The sequence below is a fragment of the Mesoplodon densirostris genome, chromosome 5 (genome assembly GCF_025265405.1).
Source record: "Mesoplodon densirostris isolate mMesDen1 chromosome 5, mMesDen1 primary haplotype, whole genome shotgun sequence".
NCBI lineage: Eukaryota > Metazoa > Chordata > Mammalia > Artiodactyla > Ziphiidae > Mesoplodon > Mesoplodon densirostris.
Window position 1 is genome coordinate 102,035,913 of NC_082665.1, and position 20,643 is coordinate 102,056,555.

Here is a 20,643-nt window from a genome sequence, read left to right on the forward strand (position 1 = left end):
GGTTCTTCCACAAAGAACTATGACCTTCTAATAACACATATTCTGGGCTCGAATTCAAACAATGGTAATAGTTTGCACTGATCCACTCATACCATTGTATGATGCCTTATTACCCAACACCAAGCATTTGCAGGTCAGGTAGCAAAGTTTAATGTGAATGGGAACATAAAGGCTAAGTGGCCCATACACAGAATCAACACATTGTGGGATTACTGTGCTCTCACATAACCTAAAAGAATATTTTTCTGTTTTAGGAAAATATAGTTGAAAGACACACTCAATTCTGATTGATACAGAAAAACTATTATATTACAAATGTGTCTTAGCTAGCTTTAAATTCTCAACCAGGCTGAAGTTACTGTTTATTCCACAAAATAGTACTTCTAAATCTTTACTAGAAACAGTGGTATAAGTGCACACAGAATCTAGAAGTATTTGACTTGTGAGCATTTTCCTGGAGCTTCTTCATGATCACTCAACACCTCTATGTGAGGGGTTCCTTCCAGTGGACATATTAAGAGGACCCACTGGCTTTTACCACCAAGGGATCTAAACAAGTTGTAATTTGCCTCCAATCTACTGTATCTTCTGAGCAGTCCAGAAACACAAATCAATGCCTAGTGTGGACCAAAGAAAACATTCTAGCTTATCCACAACTAAAAATAAAAATTGCAGGTTCGCTGTCACATTAGGCAATGGGACCTTTTAAAAAAATCATTTATACGTAAAACTGATGCACACTGTCTTCTAATATTCAAGTATGAAATATGGGACTCAAATAAGACACACTGAACTATATATTCCTGTAGTTGTCCTTGGGAATAAAAAAAAAGGTTAAATATTAAAAGCAAACACTAGGTCTAAAGAAAGGATCTAAGTTAAAATTAACGGAGTAATTTTATCCCGGAAAGAAATTAAAGCTTGAAGTAATAGAATAAAGGAAAAAATTGGTGGACATCAAACCAAATAAAAGGTTATATAAGAGGATGATTAAGAAACTCTACCTTATTTGTTGTATAGCTATCCCAAATAATTAATTTTCCATCTTGGGAAGCACTGACTAGTAGCCTAGAGGAACAAACACAGAAATAATGTGACACTTAGAGGAAAAAAGTAGTTTAAGTTAGTTATGCATTGCATTAATGTAGAACAGTTCAGAAAAGACAAAAATAATTTTTTGAATTAAAAACTTGATACCAGAAAATATTCTCACAACTTAAAAAATATATATTCTGCATGCCAAAAAAATTTCAACATTAAATTTTTTTAGACATTTTACTAAAAATGTCTCTGGTTATAACAACTTTTTCATGGTAACAACATTCTAGTTCTTATTCAAGATTCTGCTGACTGGTTTAGTATGTACTGACTTAAATATAATGACAGTAGAGTACATATAAGCCTACGAACCACGTTTCATTCAATCTAAAAATATCAATTGAGAGCCTGTGAATGCAAGGCAGTGTTATGGATATAATACAGGCTATACCGCCTACCCTGGGGCCCTCCATCATCTGGTGGGGATAAGACATTTAATAAAATAAATTAGGTAAATGAAAATAGTCAGAGGAGTGGTATAAAATAAAGGCCATAGGAAAACAAATGAGGGACAAATAAGTGCTAACTGGGTTACTCAAGTAGTCTTGCAAAAGAAAACAAGTCTTGAAAAAATGGAATTTCGAAAGCTAAAGATAGAGAAGTCTGTGTTCTATGAGGAGGGTATGTTCCATGGCAAGAGGTGGAAAAATACAACAGGTGAATTGTGAATTGTGAATTGTGAATTGCCCAGTTACACAGAGTTTGTAAGAAATGGGAAAAACAGTTTAGAAAAGGGGACTGGGCTTAAACTACAGAAAGCTCTGTTTGCCAGGCTAAATATGAAATCTTGACTAAGTTACCTGCCACTGAATTTTTTGTTTCGTTTTGGAATTTTATTTTTCACTATGGTATAAAATTCAAAAACTACAAAAGGATAGATATACAGTGAAAAGAATCACCTTCCTGTCCCTATCACCCTTCACTGTAGGTAAATAACATCAGGTTCTTACATAGCAATTACTGTAAGTTTTATGAAAGGGAAGATCTAACCACAGGGTATGGGATGGAACCTAAAGTTCTTCAAAAATCAGTTGGCATCATCAGCATTGAGTTGAGAAGGACATTAAGTTACAAGTTGATAATCAGAATGGGTAGAAAGACAATGTGAGATAGGTTCTGTTGACACTTTTGGTTCTCTATTAAGATTAATAGTCTTGAGAAAACTATAAGAAAGTAAGAACCATTAACATTGTTTCAAGTGATTGTATTTCGAGTTACACATTTGCTATCTCAATGGGTAGATTACTTCTTAAACTTCTTTAAGAAAAAGAATAAAACATTTGGCCTAGTTTTATGTCAGTTGCCAGTTATATAATTTTATTTATTCCCTCTTAAGAGGCACAAGTTCTATATTACTGTATTCAAGTATCTTATTTAAATCAAGATGTGCCAGGCATTAGCAACAGGTAACAACATTTTTAGGTTCTCCTGGAAGAAGAGAAAAAATATGCAACTTCTATTAAAAAGTAATTTTTTAGTTAAGACTTTTTCCCAATTAGGTGAACCAAATCAAAGGAACAAGTCAACCACTATAGAAGCAGTGCCAGATACTCTGAAAAAAGCACAGGCCACACTGTAACCCTATGAACAAAGTAAATCATCATGACCAACCACACAACTGCAACCAGATGGTGGCTCTGTGTGTGTGTGTGTGTGTGTGTGTGTGTTCAATACACACACACTTGTATGATGGGGTTAGGGGAATAAAAGATGTATTCAACAAAAATGTCATTGTTTTATGTAATTCCATCCTTTGTGAATTTAGGTAATAAATAATTACGGCAATATCTGGTAACTTGTACATAGCAATATTCAACAAATATTTCCTTATTAACTGAAATTTCAATGTTAATACACAATAAAGCTGCCTTGGCATGTTAAAAAAAAAAAAAACAAAGTATAATACCCCACTGCAAAGAAAAGAAATCCTAAACGCTTTGCCTAAATCATTTGATAAAGGATATTTCTGAGAGGTAAATCTGTTTTCCATATTAAAGGTTTCTAAACTTTTAAAGTATCAATGAGTATTTTTATTAAAAGCAAAGCGTTCACATTAGATGCATTTTCTGCAAATACTTCATAGATACAGGTTGTTTCTAAAAAGAAAATGCAAATGATGACTCAACAAAAATAATTCTGCACACAGTCTGAAAATGGCAGGTACAAACCTCGAATCATATCCCCAGTGCATAGCATAGATTTTAGCTAGGTGACCCCTCAGTGTACGTCTTGTTCGCATTTGTATTCGACCCACGGAATCCATATTTGACGTGATCTATAGGAAGTGACGAGAATGTCATTCTTTACCTTAGACATAGCTCAGAAAATAAAGTAGAAACAATTAATAGGCAAAAAAGCAGACATAAAACAAATTTATAGCTATTGAAGGTATTTTAATACAAATAATTCCTAGAGTCATTATAGGATTAATATGTTGTTCAAGAAAAAGTATGATTTATTTGCACACCTTCCAGTGAGAACATCTTCTGTAGACTATTAAGTAAAAAGAACAGACATACCTTCCAACCTTAGTAAAAAAACAGCCACAAATAAAAATCTAATAGCAGATGATCAAATAGTAAAACATTTCTAATTTTAACTATCTAAAGAAAGCCAATTTTATATTTAAACAACACATAAAATATCTCCTTAATAAAAATTATCAATATTAATTAAACTAATGAAACCTTCCTAATAGTTTACATAAGAAAAAAGATCTTAACCAGGGCATATCAAAAGAATCAGAAGCTACCTAAAAAGAAACACATACTATATGAATGTACATATTTTTATTGTATTTTTTCGCAGACTTCCATTTTAACAGGTATGCTTTAAAAAGCACTTCTACCAGCATCTGACAAATTACAAAGTGTTTTTAAATAGAGATCTCATTTCTTTCAATTAAACACTAATAAAGAGAATCTGAACGTTATTTGCATCAGTATCAAGCAGTTTCATGGGAATTAATAAAATGAATTGAGGGAAAATAAAAACTTTACCTGAACAAGCGTGGCATCATTACATGCTTTTCTAGCATCCTGAAGTAAAGAAACATAATTATACATTTAGATATGGAAATCCCTAGATATGATTTAAAACAATATTTTCATTGGAAATATAGATTTGAAATATACTTCTTACTGTACCACACAATCTTTATTTTTAAAGGTTTAATGAGATAAAATTCACATAACATAAAATTAACCATTTAAATCATTTTAAGGTGTGTAGTTGGGTTAGTTAGCATATTTACAATGCTGTGCAACCATCACCATTACCTAATTCCAGAACATTTCCATCACTCCATAAAGAAACCCTATACCTTCCAATTCCCTCTTCCCCCATCCCCAGGTGATCACTAATTTACTTTCCAATGGATCGCTCATTCTGGACATTGCATACAAATGGAATCATACAATATATGACCTTTTTGTGTCTGGCTTCTTTCACTTAGAGTAATGTTTTCAAGGTTCATTCAGTTGTAGCATGTGTCAGTATTTCATTTCTTTTTATGGCTGAGTAATATTCCACTGTATAAAAATATAACATTTGGTTTATCCATTAATTAATATGATGGACATTTATGCTGTTTCTACTTTTTGGTTTTATGATTAATGATGCTTTGAACATACATTTTCAATTCTCCTGGGTATATACCTAAAAGTGGAATTGGTGGGTGATATGGCAACTATGTTTAACATTTTAAGAAACTGTCAAATGGTTTTTCACAGTAGGTGCACCACTTTACATACCCACAAGGAATGTATGAGGGTTCCAATTTCTTCATGTCCTCACCAACACTGTTCTTGTCTTTTTCTTCTTCTTCTTTTTTAAAAAAATTATTACAGCTATCTTAGTGGATGTCAAGTGGCATCTTAGTGTGGTTTTTATTTGCATTTCCCTAATGATTAGTGATGCTAAGCATCTTTTCATGTGGAGTGTCTTTACATGTGCTTATTAGCCATTTGTTTATCTTCTTTGGAGAAATGTCTATCAACTTCTTTGCTCATTTTTAAATTGGGTTATGTGTTTATTGTTGAGTTATAGGAGTTCTTTATATATTCTGGATACTAGACCCTTATCAGATTATGATTTGCAAATATTTTCTCCCATTCTGTAGGTTGAGTTTTCACTTTCTTGATAGTTTCCTCTGACACACAAGTTTTTATAGTTTTGATGAAGACCAATTTGTCTATTTATCTATTTTTTTCTTTCTTGCTTGTGCTTTAGTGTCATATTAAACTGTTGCCTAATTCAAGGTCACAGAGATTAACAAATAGGCTTACTTCTAAAAATTCTACACTTTTAGCTGTTATATTTAGGTGCCATTTTGAGTTAATTTTTATATATGGTATGAGGTAGGAGTCCAAACTCATTCTTTTATATGTGGATATCTAGCTGTCCCAGCAATATTTGTTGAAAAGACTATTCTTTCCCTATTGAATTGTCTTGTTACCCCTGCTAAAAAATCAATTGGCCATAGATATATGGCTTTATATATAGACACACAATTCTATTCTATTGCACAAATATACTTTTGGTTTATGGTTAAAAGATTTTTAATTGCATTCCCCAAATAAACTGAACTAGACTGATTTAATAAGCCCATCATATTCAGAGTTATATTTGTTAATAAGCTTCACCAAAAAGCAAGAGTTCTGAGTTCCCTTCTATTTGTTCTGGCAACTAGAAATTGAGGTGATGGGAAGAATATTTACAGTATAACCCAAGTCATTTCAGAAATATTTTTAAAAATACATAGTATTTGAATACTGGACAGCTACATGTAAGAGAATGAAATCAGAACATTGTCTAATACCATATACAAAAATAAACTCAAAATGGATTAAAGACCTAAATGTAAGGCCAGAAACCATAAAACTCCTAGAAGAAAACATAGGCAGACACTCTTTTACATAAACTGTACCAATATTTTTTTGGCTATGTCTCCTAAAGCAAAGGAAATAAAAGCAAAAATAAACAAATGGAATCTAATTAAACTTAAAATCTTTGCACAGCAAAGGAAACCATCAACAAAATGAAAAAAAAGTTAGACAAAATAAGACAGCAGAGAACTATGTTCCAGACAAAGGAACAAGATAAAACCCGGGAAGAACAACTAAGTGAAGTGGAGATGGGCAATCTGCTTGAAAAAGAATTCAGAGAAATGATAGTAAAGATGATCCAAGATCTTGGAAAAATAATAGAGGCACAGACTGAGAAGATATAAGAAATGTTTAAAAAGAGCTAGAAGATTTAAAGAACAAAGAGATGAACAATATAATAACTGAAGTGAACAATACACTAAAAGGAATCAATAGCAGAATAAATGAAGCAGAAGAACGAATAAGTGAGCTGGAAGACAGACTGGTGGAAATCACTGCTGCAAAACAGAACAAAGGAAAAAAAGAATGAAAAGAAATGAGGACAGTCCAAGAGACCTCTGGGACAACATTAAATGCACCAACATTTGCATTATAGGGGTCCCAGAAGGAGAAGAGAGTGAAAGGAACAGAGAGTCCCATACAGGATAAACCCAAGGAGGAACACGCCAAGATACATATTAATCAAACTGATAAAAATTAAAGACAAAGAGAAAATATTAAAAGCAACAAGGGAAAAGCAACAGACAACAAACAAAGGAATCCCCATATGGTTGTCAGCTGATTTTTCAGCAGAAGCTCCACAGGCCAGAAGGAAGTGGCACAATATATTTAAAGTGATGAAAGGGAAAAACCTACAAGCAAGAAGACTCTACCCAGCAAGGCTCTCGTTCAGATTTGGCAGAGAAATCAAAAGCTTTACAGATAACCAAAAGCTAAGAGAATTCAACACCACCAAACCAGCTTTACAACAAATGTTAAAGGAACATCTCTAGACAGAAAAGAAAAGGCCACAACTAGAAACAAGAGAATTACAAAAAGGAATGCTCACCAGTAAAGGCAAACATAGAGTAAAGGTAGAAAATCATCCCCAAACAAATATGATATCAAAACCAGCAATCATGAGGAGAATGCAAATGCAGGATATTTGAAATATATTTGAAATGAAAAGACCAGCAAATCAAAACAATCTTGTATATATATAGACTGCTATATCAAAACCTCATGAGAACTGCAAAGTGAAAGTCTACAATAGATACACACACAAAAAAAGAAAAAGCGGGGCTTCCCTGGTGGCGCAGTGGTTGAGAGTCCGCCTGCCGATGCAGGGGACACGGGTTCGTGCCCCGATCCCGGAAGATCCCACGTGCCGCGGAGCGGCTGGGCCCGCGAGCCATGGCCGCGGAGCCTGTGTGTCCGGAGCCTGTGCTCCGCAACGGGAGAGGCCACAGCAGTGAGAGGCCCGCATACAGAAAAAAAAAAAAAAAAAAGAAAAGAAAAAGCAATCCAAACACAAGACTAAAGATAGTCATCAAATCACAGGAGAACCAAAGGGGAAGAAAAAAGACCTACCAAAACAAATCCTGAACAATTAACAAAATGTCAATAAGAACAAGCATATTGATAATTACCTTAAATGTAAATGGATTAAATGCTCCAACCAAAAGACACAGACTGGCTGAACGGATGCAAAAACAAGACCTGTACATATGCTGTCTACAAGAGACCCACTTCAGATCTAGGGACACATACAGACTGAAAGTGAGGGGATGTAAAAAGGTATTCCATGCAAATAGAAATCAAAAGAAAGCCGGAGTACCAATACTCATATCAAACAAATTAGACTTTTTTTAAAAATCAAAGTAGAGTTGATTTACAATGTTGTGCCAATCTTTGCTGTACAGTCAAGTTGACTCAGTTTTACACATATATACTTTTTTAAAAATATTCTTTTCCATTTTGGTTTATCCCAGGAGATTGGATATAGTTCCCTGTGCTATACAATAGGACCTTGTTGTTTAACCATTCTAAATGTAATAGTTTGCACCTACCAACTCCAAATTCCCAGTCCATCCCTCTCTCTCCCCCCTCCCCCTTGGCAACCACAAGTCTGATCTCTGTGTCACAAGTCTGATCTCTATCTCTGCGAATCTGGTTCCGTTTCGCAAATAGGTTCATTTGTGCCATATTTTAGATTCCACATATAAGTGATATCATATGGTATTTGTCTTTCTCTTTCTGACTTACTTTGCCTGTGTGCCACAACTAGAGAGCCCACGCACTGCAACTACTGAGCCCATGTGTTCTGGAGCCTGTGCACCACAACTAGAGAGAAGCCTGCACGCTGCAACGAAGAGCCTGTGGACCACAACAAAAGATCCCACATGCCGCAACTAAGACCCTGCAGTGGAAGGGCAGAGTCTTAACCACTGGACCACCAGGGAAGTCCTCCTTATATTTTCTTTCTTCTCTGATTGCCATGGCTAGGACTTCCAAAACTATGTTGAATAAAAGTGGTGAGAGTGGACATTCTTGTTTCTGATGTTAGAGAAAATGCTTTCAGCTTTTCACCATTAAGTATGATGTTTGCTGTGGGTTTGTCATATATGGTCTTTATTATGTTGGTAGGTTCCCTCTATGCCCACTTTCTGGAGAGTTTTTTTTTTATCATAAATGGGTGTTGAATTGCATCAAAAGCTTTTTCTGCATCTACTGAGATGATCATATGGTGTTTATTCTTCAATTTCTTAATGTGGTGTATCACACTGATTGATTTGTGGATATTGAAAAATCCTTGCATCCTTGGAATAAATCCCACTTGATCATGGTGTATGATCCTTTTAATGTATATTGGATCTGGCTTGCTAGTATTTTGTTGAGGATTTTTGCATTTATGTTCATCAGTGATACTGGCCTGTAATTTTCTTTTTTTTGTGGTATCTTTGTCTGGTTTTGGTATCAGGGTGATGGTGGCCACATAGAAAGAGATTGGGAGTGTTCCTTCCTCTGAAATTTTTTGGAATAGTTTCAGAAGGATAAGTGTTAACTCTTCTCTAAATGTTTGATAGAATTTGCCTGCGAAGCCATCTGGTCCTGGACTTTTGTTTGTTGGAGGTTTTTTAATCACAGTTTCAATTTCAGTACTTGTGATTCTGCTGTTCATATTTTCTATTTCTTCCTGGTTCAGTCTTGGAAGGTTGTACCTTTCTAAAAATTAGTCCATTTCTTCTAAGGTGTCCAAGTTATTGTCATATAGTTGCTTATAGTAGTGTCTTATGATCCTTTGTATTTCTGTGGTGTCCATTGTAACTTCTCCTTTTTCATTTCTAATTTTATTGATTTGAGCCCTCTCCCTTTTTTCTTGATGACTCTGGCTAAAGCTTTATCAATTTTGTTTATGTTTTCAAAGAAGCAGCTTTTAGTTGAGACAAATATTGTATGATATCACTTAGATGTGGAATCTAAAGAATAAAACAAACTAGTGAATACAACAAAAAAGAAAAAGACTTACAGATATAGAGAGCAAACTACTGGTTACCAGTGGAAAGAGGGAAGAGGGAGGGGCAAGATAGGCTTAGGAAATTAAGAGGTATAAACTACTATGTATAAAATAAATAAGCTATAAGGACATACTGCACAACACAGGGAATATAGCCAATATTTTATAATACCTATAAATGGAATATAACCTTTAAAAATTATGAATCACTATGTTGTACATCTGAAACTTATATAATATTGTACAACTATACCTCAATTAAAATTTAATTTAAAAATAACATTTCTTTAAAATACTTTGCAAGTATACTGCATACAGGTGCTATTAGAAATAAAATACTTTTGATCTAACATGATAAAAAGATACAGTATGTCAGGAAAATAATTTTTTATATAATGAGTTATATTTTTATATTAAAAGCAAATTCCCTACATGTAATCAGGTGTTTTTGCCTAAGTATTATAGGGTAGCCTTTCAAAAAGACCTTAAATTTTTACACAAACTGAAGAGAATTATTAAACGGAAGATAGTGAAACAAAAATTAATGTAACAAAATAAGTAAGGGCAAGCAAAGAACATGTTTAATAAGCAACAAAATGTTTTAAATCAAGTTTATCAGTTAATGATAAATTTAGAGGATTCATATACATGGGAAGCACAATTAATTCTTCCTACTAGATTTGTTCCAATTTTTCCCCCCAAAGGTTAGGGTAGTGTTGTCTTCAACTCTGTTCTTCCCCAGTGTGCTGTGCACGCTTCTGTGCAGAGAGACACACACGATATGTTGAATTACTGTCCCCAAAGGACAACCTGTTCCATTCAGCCAGGGGATGCCTGCCACCGTCTGCAACAAAGACTGGATAAGTATGCAATCTTTTTGGCGGCCTTTTCAACCTATTTATAAGCACTTAGAATATTTCTATGTAAGGGTGTTCATAAGTAGTTACACAAACATATGATTTGATTCTCTCATTCTCAGATTGTGGGTTTAGAAACCTCATTTGGCAAGGAATAATTTAGCCCACTTTCCTACAATGAAAAGAATTTCCAGAAACGACAGTGACAGCCTGAGCCATGTCCAAAAATGCTGGAGTAGAAGACAATTCTATAAAAAGAGCTGATTTTAAGCTTTATGAAAATGAACTATCACTGTTTAGATCATCTTTCTTAATTCAGTCATTCAATAAAAAAAGTCGGGCCTCCCTGGTGGCGCAGTGGTTAAGAGTCCGCCTGCCGATGCAGGGGATACGGGTTCGTGCCCCGGTCTGGGAGGATCCCATATGCCGCGGAGCGGCTGGGCCCGTGAGCCATGGCCGCTGGGCCTGCGCATCCGGAGCCTGTGCTCCGCAACGGGAGAGGCCACAACAGTGAGAGGCCCGCATACAGCAAAAAGAAAAAAAAAAATAAATAAATAAATAAATAATAAAAAAAGTCTGTTGCACACTGTGTCAGGTACTATGCTAGGCACCATGGATAGAGCAGTAGACAAACCCAAAATCCCTGCCCTCATAGAGCTTACCTTAATATTAACAACACAATTAAAACACTGCAAGTTAAAATTACTGAACTTATGAACACCTTTATCCATTATAAAACTGAATATAAGAGAATCAGTCCCAATTAACAGCTGAATTCTTTATTGCCCACCTTAAGAAATAAAGCTCTGATATTAATATCTTTGTGCAAAATAAAAGTGGTGTTTCTCACTCCAAATCAAACAAGTAACAATTACAAAAGACAATCTACATTTTCTCTATTTCTGTTTTTTTAATTTAAAATGAATTATAATCAATGCTACTCCAATATAAAATAAAATAAACTTTTTAAAGGAAACATGTATTGCACCAAATAGCATACATTTCTATTATGTCATATGTTATACCATAGTTAAATATATAGTTAAATTATATTTCTGGAATTAAGGGGGAAAAAATGAAAGAAGGAAGAAATGGTCTTTAAATATAGCATGACATGATGAAACTGATAAGTACATGGTATTTTACATACATGTGGTTACTTGAAATCACGGAAGATGATTCAGTGAGCAACTATGCCCATGACATTCTGCTTGGGTGCTGGTGAGATACAAAGATAATTAAAACACAGAATTTCCCAGCCAAGTACAGGTAGTAAAGACAAATGTGCACAAGGAACTATAATATCAGGTGGGCTGTAATCAGCCTTGTAACACAAATCCAAAGGGCTGTACAAGTAAGGAACTGCCACTTACTGGCATTGATCTAAATCCTTTACATGTCATTTTGTTTACTCCTCTCCGCAAACCTATATAGTGGGCAAAGACATTAAGCATTCAAAAAAAGTTGTAAACATGTCCTGGCCACAAAATAATTAAAAGATGGAATCCATGTCCCTTCCACCAGGCAATGCTGCCTTCCAACAAAAGAATAAGAAATCCAAGTGCAGGACTCTGGGAGGCTTTTTAGAGGAAGACTAGGACTCAATGAATAGAAGTCCCAGGAACAAAATTAGAGCAGAGGTAGTATAATTCCACGCGAAGGAAACGATTTGAAAAAAGGCAACAAAGTGGAAAAGAGCAATGCATGTTCAGGGAATGACAACCAGATTCATGTGGCTATAGCACAGGCTACAGAGCCAGATCTTAGCAGACATGATGGGGAGGCAGGGCCACAGGGGTACCTATGGCACAGGCTCTGGAACCAAAATACACCTGGCTTGAGTCCTGATCTACCACTTCATAGTTACGTTACCTTCGCCAGTTACTTAATCTCACTGAGGCTCAGTCTCCTCAGCTACGAAGTAACACCATCTACCTCATAGGGTGGCTACAAGCATTAAATGAGATCAGCACATGACCAAGTGATTGGCCAGTCACTCCAGACAAGAACACCACAAAAAATGAAAATTGCAGGCCAATATCCCTGATGAACATAGATTCAAAAATCCTCAAGAAAATATTAACAAACAGAATTCAACACATCAAAAGGATCATACACCATGATCAAGTGGGATTTATTCAAGGGATGCAAGTATGGTTCAACACCCACAAATGAATCAATGTGATACACCACATTAACAAAATGAAGGATGAATATCATAAAATCACCTCAACAGATGCAGAAAAAGCTTTTGACAAAATTCAATATCCAATATCGATTTATGATAAAAACTCTCAACAAAGTGGATATAGAGGGAATGTACCTCAACATGATAAAGGCCATATATGACATATATAACATACTCAATGGTGAAAAGCTGAAAGCCTTCCCTCTATGATCAGGAGCAAGGCAAGGATGCCCATGCTTGCCACTTTGATTCAGCATAGTATTGGAAGTCCTAGCCAGAGTGATTAGGCAAAGAAAAGAAATAAAATAAATAAAGGGCATCCAAATATGATAGGAAGAAGTAAAACTATTGCTACTTGCAGATGACATGATATTATATACAAAAAACACTAAGGACTCCATCAAAACTGAGAAGTAGTAAGTGAATTTGGTAAAGTTGCAGGATACAAAATAAATATACAGAAATCAACTGCATTTCTATACACTAATAAAGAACTATCACAAGGAGAAATTAAGAAAACAATCCCATTTACAATTACATCAAAAAGGATAAATTACCTAGAAATAAATTTAACCAAAAAGGTGAAAGACCTGTACACTGAAAACTAAGACACTGATGAAAGAAACTGAAGATGACACAAATAAATGAAAAGATATTCTGTGCTTACAGACTGGAAGAGTACTGTTAAAGTGTCCCTACTACCCCAAACAATCTACAGATTCGATGCAATCTCTATCAAAATCCAAATAACATTTTCCATAGAAATAAAACAAACAATACTAAAATTTGTATAAAACCAGAAAAGACCCCAAATAGCCAAATCAAGCTTGCGAAAGAAGAACAAAGTTGGAGGCATCACATGCCCTGATTTCAAGCTATATTACAAAGCTATAGTAATTAAGACAGTATGATATTGGCACAAAAACGGATACATAGATCAATGGAACAGAACAGATAGCAGAGAAATACATCCACACATATATGATCAATTAATTTACAACAAAGGAGCCAAGAATACAAAACGGGGAAAAGACAGTCTCTTCAATAAGTGGTGTTGGGAAAACTGAACAGCTATGTGCAAAAGAATGAAACTGGACCACTATCTTACATAATACACAAAAATTAACTCAAAATGGATCAAAGACATGAATGCAAGATCTGAAATCATAAAACTCCTGGAAGAAAACATATTCAGTAAGCTCACTGACATCAGTCTTCGTGATGATTTTTTGGATTTGACCACAAAAGCAAAGATAACAAAAGCAAAAATAAACAAGTGGGACTACATTAAACTAAAAAGCTTCTGACAGCAAAGAAAACCATCAATAAAATGAAAAGTCAACCTACTGAATGGGAGAAATATTTGCAAATCGTATATCTGATAAGGGATTAATATCCACAACATATAAAGAACTCATAGAGCTCAACAGAAAAATAAAACAAATAATCTGATTTTTAAAATGGGCAGAAGAGGACTTCCCTGGTGGCACAGTGGTCAAGAATCTGCCTGCCAATGCAGGGGACACGGGTTTGAGCCCTGGTCCAGGAAGATCCCACATGCCACGGAGCAACTAAGCCTGTGTGCCACAACTACTGAGCCTGTGCTCTAGAGCCCGTGAGCCACAACTACTGCAGCCCGCATGCCTAGAGCCTGTACTCCGCAACAAAGAGAAGCCACTGCAGTGAGAGGCCCGCACACCGCAACAGAGCAGCCCCCACTCTCCACAACTAGAGAAAGCCTGCACACAGCAATGAAGACCCAATGTAGCCAAAAAATAAAATAATAAAAATAAATAAAATGGGCAGAGGGTCTGACTGGCATTTTTCCAAAGGAGACATACAGATGGCCAACAGGTACATGAAAATGTGTTCAACATCACTAATCATCAAGGAAATGCAAATAAAAACCACAATGAGAGAGCAACTCACATCTGTCAGAATGGCTATCATCAAAAAGAGAAGACATAGGGGGCTTCCCTGGTGACGCAGTGGTTGAGAGTCTGCCTGCCGATGCAGGGGACACGGGTTCGTGCCCCGGTCCGGGAGGATCCCACATGCTGCGGAGCGGCTGGGCCTGTGAGCCATGGCCACTGAGCCTGTGCGTCTGGAGCCTGTGCTCCACAACGGGAGAGGCCACAACGGTGAGAGGCCCACGTACAGCAAAAAAAAAAAAAAAGAGAGAGACAGAGAAGAAATAGCAAGTGTTGACGAGGATGTGGAGAAAAGGGAACACTGGGCACTGATGGTGGGACTGCAAATTGGTGCGGCCATTATGGAAAACAGTATGTAGGTTCCTCAAAAATTAAAAGAAGAACCACCGTATGATCCAACAGTTCCACTTCTGGGTATTTATCTAAAGAAAACAAAAATCCTAACTCAAAAAGATATATGCACCCCCATGTTCACTGCAGCATTATTTATAATAATCAAGATATGGAAACAACCTAAGTATCTGTTGACAGATGAAAGGATAAGAAAATGTGAGATACACACACACACACACACACACACATACATACACACAATGGAATATTATTCAGCCATAAAAAAGACTACCTTGCCATTTGTGGTGACAACATGGATGGACCTTGAGGGCATTACACTAAGAGAAATATGTCAGACAGGGAAAGACAAATACCACATAATCTCACTTATATGTGCAAGCTAAAGAAAGACAAAAAACAGGGCCTCCCTGGTGGTGCAGTGGTTAAGAGTCCGCCTGCCGATGCAGGGGGTACGGGTTCGTGCCCCGGTCTGGGAGGATCCCATATGCCGCGGAGCGGCTGGGCCCGTGAGCCATGGCCGCTGGGCCTGCGCATCCGGAGCCTGTGCTCCGCAACGGGAGAGGCCACAACAGTGAGAGGCCCACATACCGCAAAAAGAAAAAAAAAAAAAGAAAAAAAAAAAGAAAGACAAAAAACAAAAAACCAAGCTTACAGATACAGAGAAAAGATTTTTTTAAATGAGACGGCCATGTGACCAATGTGCTTGGCCAATCAGTCATTCCTGCTCAGCATCTGGAGCAAGTGACACAAAGTAGAGATGGTGGAGAATCCATTCTGGTGGTGGTAGCAACATCTAACTCAGAGATTAGCCTATGAAGCCTCCTCTAATCATCCCAGAAAAAATAAATCCCTCCTTTGTTTTGACAGGTTTGTTCAGACACCTAAGGTATCCACTCAGAGTTCTCATTCACATTTAAATCACTAACTTCCTTGAATTCCTGGTGATCAGAATGATTATGATTTTAATCCGCTCAGAACCAACATTTTTCTGCTGAGTGTTCTTCCCCCATCCCTCGATTTTCCTGTTCCTTTCCTCTCTTTCCTGTAATATCTTTGCATAGATCCTATGATTGTTCCTTTTTTCTTATTCTTCACTTTTAAATTAGATAAGTAATTCTGAAATCGCTACTGCAAAAGATTCATACTGGAGAGATCACAGCAGTGTTCCAAGTTACTAATAACTTGGATTCTCCATGCTTCGTTATGAAGTTTTTCATTTATATTTGTAAGTTGTTTAGCTCTTAATTTTCCCTGTGAAAAGAAGTAGACAGCAGCAGGCTATACACAATTCAGTCTCTCCTCTACCTTCTCACCAAGAGTCTTCCTAAAAGACAGCATGTCTATATCCTTTCATGTTTATTTCTGCCCTCCTTGATATTTCTCAGTCCAGGGAAGCATCTGTTTTCACTGTTCCAAAAGAAAGGAATGATGTTGTCCCTGAGGGAATATGAGATTTACAGCCACAGAAACCCTCTCTCAGAGCCTTTCCACACCCTAACATTTGACAACTTTTCCCCACTCTATTAGGTTTTGAAGTTCTAAGTGTCTTTAATTTTGTTAAAGTTCTAAGTGTCTTTAATTTTGTTAAAGATGAAGCTTGTAATTTGTTCCTTATGCTCTTTACTGTTTTGAATTGATTTCCAAGAGTAAAGATGACAGACATCTTCATGAGGCCACCAATAATTTTTAATGTTTTTCTGCAATCTAATGGTTTAGAGATTAATTTTCTAATAGATTACATTATGTGATATTATGTAACATTATGATATTACACTATGCCTCATCATACCAAAAATCAAACTACGATTCCAGGTGTGTGAGTAGAAGAGAATTATCATGTCAGCAGAGATTACATGTACACTATTAACTTCTTAGGGACACAGGGGCCATTGGTCCACATAGGTATTTGTTAGGAATGATTTTTGGAGAGTTCTTCAGAGGCATGATAAAAACAAATCGACCATTTCTCACCTTACAAATTATTTAATATATGTAGACTGATAAACTAATGCACAAATTTTGTTCATCGCTGGTATTACATAAAAATGTTAAAATTTCAAAATGAAAAAGTTTGCTCTTACCTGGATCTGATTCCGCAGCTGCTCGGCTTCTTGCCTCAACTGTTCCAGCTCACTCATCCTTGAATTTGTTTACCTCAGAAACTAACAAATGAAAGTCACTATTCAAAAAGAAAGAGAGACAGACTGACTCAGTTCCCCATTTACATATTAATCTGCTTTTTAAATACTGACATGTAACTTCCTTTTGGTCCCTCTGAAACTCAAGTGAGATAATTATTACTGGAACTTAAAACTGCTTAGTAAATATAGACCTAGATTATTTACTAAAGGACTTTATGGAGGAATGGGATCAGAGGAAGGAAGAGACAGCTTGAGTTGTAGTATTCAAGACTTAATTACAGAGAATCAGTACTAAAATGGAGTCCAGGGAGAAATACTTTACAACAGTTTCAAGGGCACCAGTAGACATCCACACTTGGATGCCTAACAGACACCTCAACTTATTTCAAAATTGAACCCCACACCACCCTTAAGTCTTCCCCATCTCTGTAAATGGCAATTCCATCCTTCCAACTGTTTAAGGCAAAAACCTGAGAGTCATCCTTAACGGCTCTGTTCTGTTTCTTTCATACCCTACATCTAATCCATCAGCAAATCATGTCAGGCATTCCTTCAAAACACATCCAGGATTTGACCAACTCTGATTACCTCCACTTTGACTACCTTGGTCCAAGCCACCATCATCCACCTGGTCTCCTTTCTACTGCCCTTGCCCACTCTCCAGTCTATTCTAAATATAGTAACCAGAGATGCTTTTAAAACACAAGTCACTCTTCTGCTTTAAATCCTACAATGGCTTTTCACTCCACTCAGAGCAAAATCTAACTCTTTATCTTGACCCACACAGCCCTACACAGTCTCTTACACACACCCGCTCTGACCTCGTATCTCTCCTCCCCCTACCCCTCTCTGCTCCAGCCACTCAAAAGCTTTCTTGATGTTCCTTGAACACCCTAAGCAGGCTCCAGCTTCAGTCTTTGCACTTGCTCTTACCTCTGCCCGGAACCCTCTTGCCCCTGATATCTTCACTGCTTGCACCCTTACCTCGGTTCAAATGTTACCTTCTCAGAGCAACCTTCACTGATAGCACATATGTACCCAACTAGGCCCCTTACCCTGTCTTATTTTTCACTGTAATACTCAATGCCATCTAACATGTATTTGCTTATTGGTTGTCTGCTTCCTCCTAGTAGAGTGTAAGCTCCTTAAGGCAGGGACTTTGCTCACTTCACTCTTTGCTACATCTCTAGCACCTGAGACACTTCATTCTCCAGTAAATTAACCAACCTGAAAATAATCTAAGAACTAAAGGAAAATGCATTCTAAGGATTTAGCATGAATCCTAGAAGTAAAAGGCAAGGATGTTATGACCTCAAGAAGAAAACAGAGACTGGAAACTGGCAGTATTCTTTCTCTACCTGTCCTGCTTCTCTCTTCATACCTGCTTTGTTTTTCTCTTTCTACAGAATGACTTTCTGTAGGTATATCAAGGGGCTCAAAGAAGTCTCATATAACTTTTAAGGGCATTCAAAACCACCTCTTACCCAACTCTTCTGCTTTTCCACCCCCAAAGCCACACACACACAAGGGACCCTCTAAAGAAGAGCTATCTGCAGCTAACAAGAGTTATTCAGGAAAGACTATGAGTTGTTCCAAGTGAATGAAATTTTCCAGCTTGGGTGCCAAAAGGATGGAGGTACCGCGAATAGAAATGACAAAGAGGAAGCAGTTCCCTCATCACCAGCACTACTCTGTGGAGGGGGAATACTAGGAGAGGCCATGGGGCCCTGAGCATCCCTGCACATTCTTGCTGCATATGCCAAAAATACAAGACCCTAGTTACTTTTACCTAAGCCATTTCTCAAAGCTGCATTTGGAGTGAGCAACCTTGAGGGATGAGACAACGTCTGCCCCAAGACAAAGAGAGACCTTGCTGCTTCTTACTGTAAAAGTGGTAAATTCCCTAAGCTCAGTGTTTCTAGACTGCGATGCAAACCCAATGCATATGTGGCATCCATCTAGGCACACCTGGGTCACCTCCATGGGACTGAGGAGCATGGGGAAGGGGCAAAAACCAACGTCAGGCCATGCTACATGGGGTGCTGCGAGTAATAAAGTCCTTGGTCTCTGACCCAAGAGTCTTATGTCTTCTGCCAGCATCCACAAAACACTAACAGGCTAATTTATTAGCTTATAAGTAGGTAAAATCCCAGACCCTTTACAGTCCATAACAGGGAGAAGGTTTATATGAAAGATAAGGGGTCCAACGTGAAATATAGTGAGTTTGTGGCAATTCCCCCTTTTTTAAAATTGAGGTATGTACAATTGGCATATAATATTGTGTAAGTTTAAGACATACATGTTGATTTGATATTTATATATCTACATGATTACCACCAAAGCGTTAACTAACACCTCTATCACATCACATAATTACGATTTCTTTTTTGTGGAGAGAACATTTAAGATCTAGTCTCTTAGCAGCTTTGAAGTATATAACACAGCGTGGCTGACTACACTCACTGTGCATTAGATCTCCAGAACTTATTCATCTTCTAGTTGCAAGCTGCACTCCCTTCTCATACAGGCTGAATTTCAGGTCCAGCACTTCATCAACAACTCTGCCAGTACCCTAGTTTCCCCTGCCCTTCTATTTGGTCACATTCAACCGACAAAAATCACAACTTCGATGAACCCAACTCTGTACTTTCTTTCAGCCAGCACTCAATCTATCAAACACAGATTGAAAAGTCAAACAGCGGGGCAAGTTAGTTCTACTACAAGTTCATATAAGCAATCTAGCTGGGCCCTCAAAACCACCTGGCTACCATATGCAGCCTTTTACCCATCATGTCCACTCAGTATCAACGATTTCAGCTCCTTTGCATCCTTCGCCAGCCTCTGATCTTCTCACAACCCCTCTTTGCAGCAAGTGAGCTTACCTTCTGTATCACAGAGAAAATAGAAGCCACCAGACATGAACTCTTGCAATTTCCCACTATTCGTTTTACAAAATGATACATACAGGACTGACGCATCATATGCTCCTCCTTCCCTTCTGTTAGAATAGAGAAGCTGAGGGTCAATTCCTCCTCCTGAGATTTAAATCCTATCTCTCCCTATCTTTTCAGTAATCTTACACTTCTGACTATCCCTTTTCATCTAGTACATTCAACCTCTCACTCTTTCTCGATTGTTTTAGTCTTTTTATTAAGAAAAATGTCAAACACAGAGAAAGGCAGAGAAATTAATATAACAGACATCCATAATGTCCACCGTGAAGGTTTACAAATTGTTAATACTGTTACTGTATTTGTTCCATCTTTTGTTTTTGCTGAAGTATTTTAAAGTCAATCACAGACATCAATGGATAAAGGTACACACACACACACAATGGAATATTTCTCAGCCATAAAAAATAATTAAATAATGCCATCTGCAGCAACATGGATGGACCTAGAGATTATCATACTAAGTGAAGTCAGACAGAGAAAGACCAGTATTATATGATATCGCTTATATGTAGAATCTAAAATATGACACAAATGAACTTATCTACAAAACAGAAACAGAATTACAGACATAGAGAACAGACTTGTGGTTGCCAAGGAGAGAGGGGTGGAGTGGGATGTACTGGGAGTTTGGGATTAGCAGATGCAAACTATTATATATAGAATGGATAAACAACAAGGTCCTACTGTGTGGCATAGGAAACTATATTCAATATCCTGTGACAAACTATAATGGAAAAG

The 20,643-nt window shown here is 36.9% G+C and overlaps 1 protein-coding gene across 8 annotated transcripts in view; it reads right to left on the reverse strand.

Moving 5' to 3' along the window:
- Positions 1-20,643, reverse strand: part of GNB4 (G protein subunit beta 4) — a 70,705-nt gene that overhangs the window by 15,335 nt on the left and 34,727 nt on the right. For 5 of the 8 annotated variants that reach the window (XM_060099167.1, XM_060099169.1, XM_060099166.1 and 2 more), the window contains 4 exons: positions 16,892-16,989; positions 4,098-4,136; positions 3,267-3,373; positions 1,005-1,068 (listed from right to left, as the gene is read on the reverse strand). In XM_060099167.1, the coding sequence (XP_059955150.1) occupies positions 1,005-1,068; positions 3,267-3,373; positions 4,098-4,136; positions 16,892-16,948 (267 nt within the window). In that variant the 5' untranslated portion in view covers positions 16,949-16,989. Of the gene's footprint in view, positions 1-1,004; positions 1,069-3,266; positions 3,374-4,097; positions 4,137-10,155; positions 10,325-11,487; positions 11,545-16,891; positions 16,990-20,643 lie in introns of those variants that run through there. The other 3 variants (XM_060099172.1, XM_060099171.1, XM_060099168.1) reach the window with 3 other exon arrangements.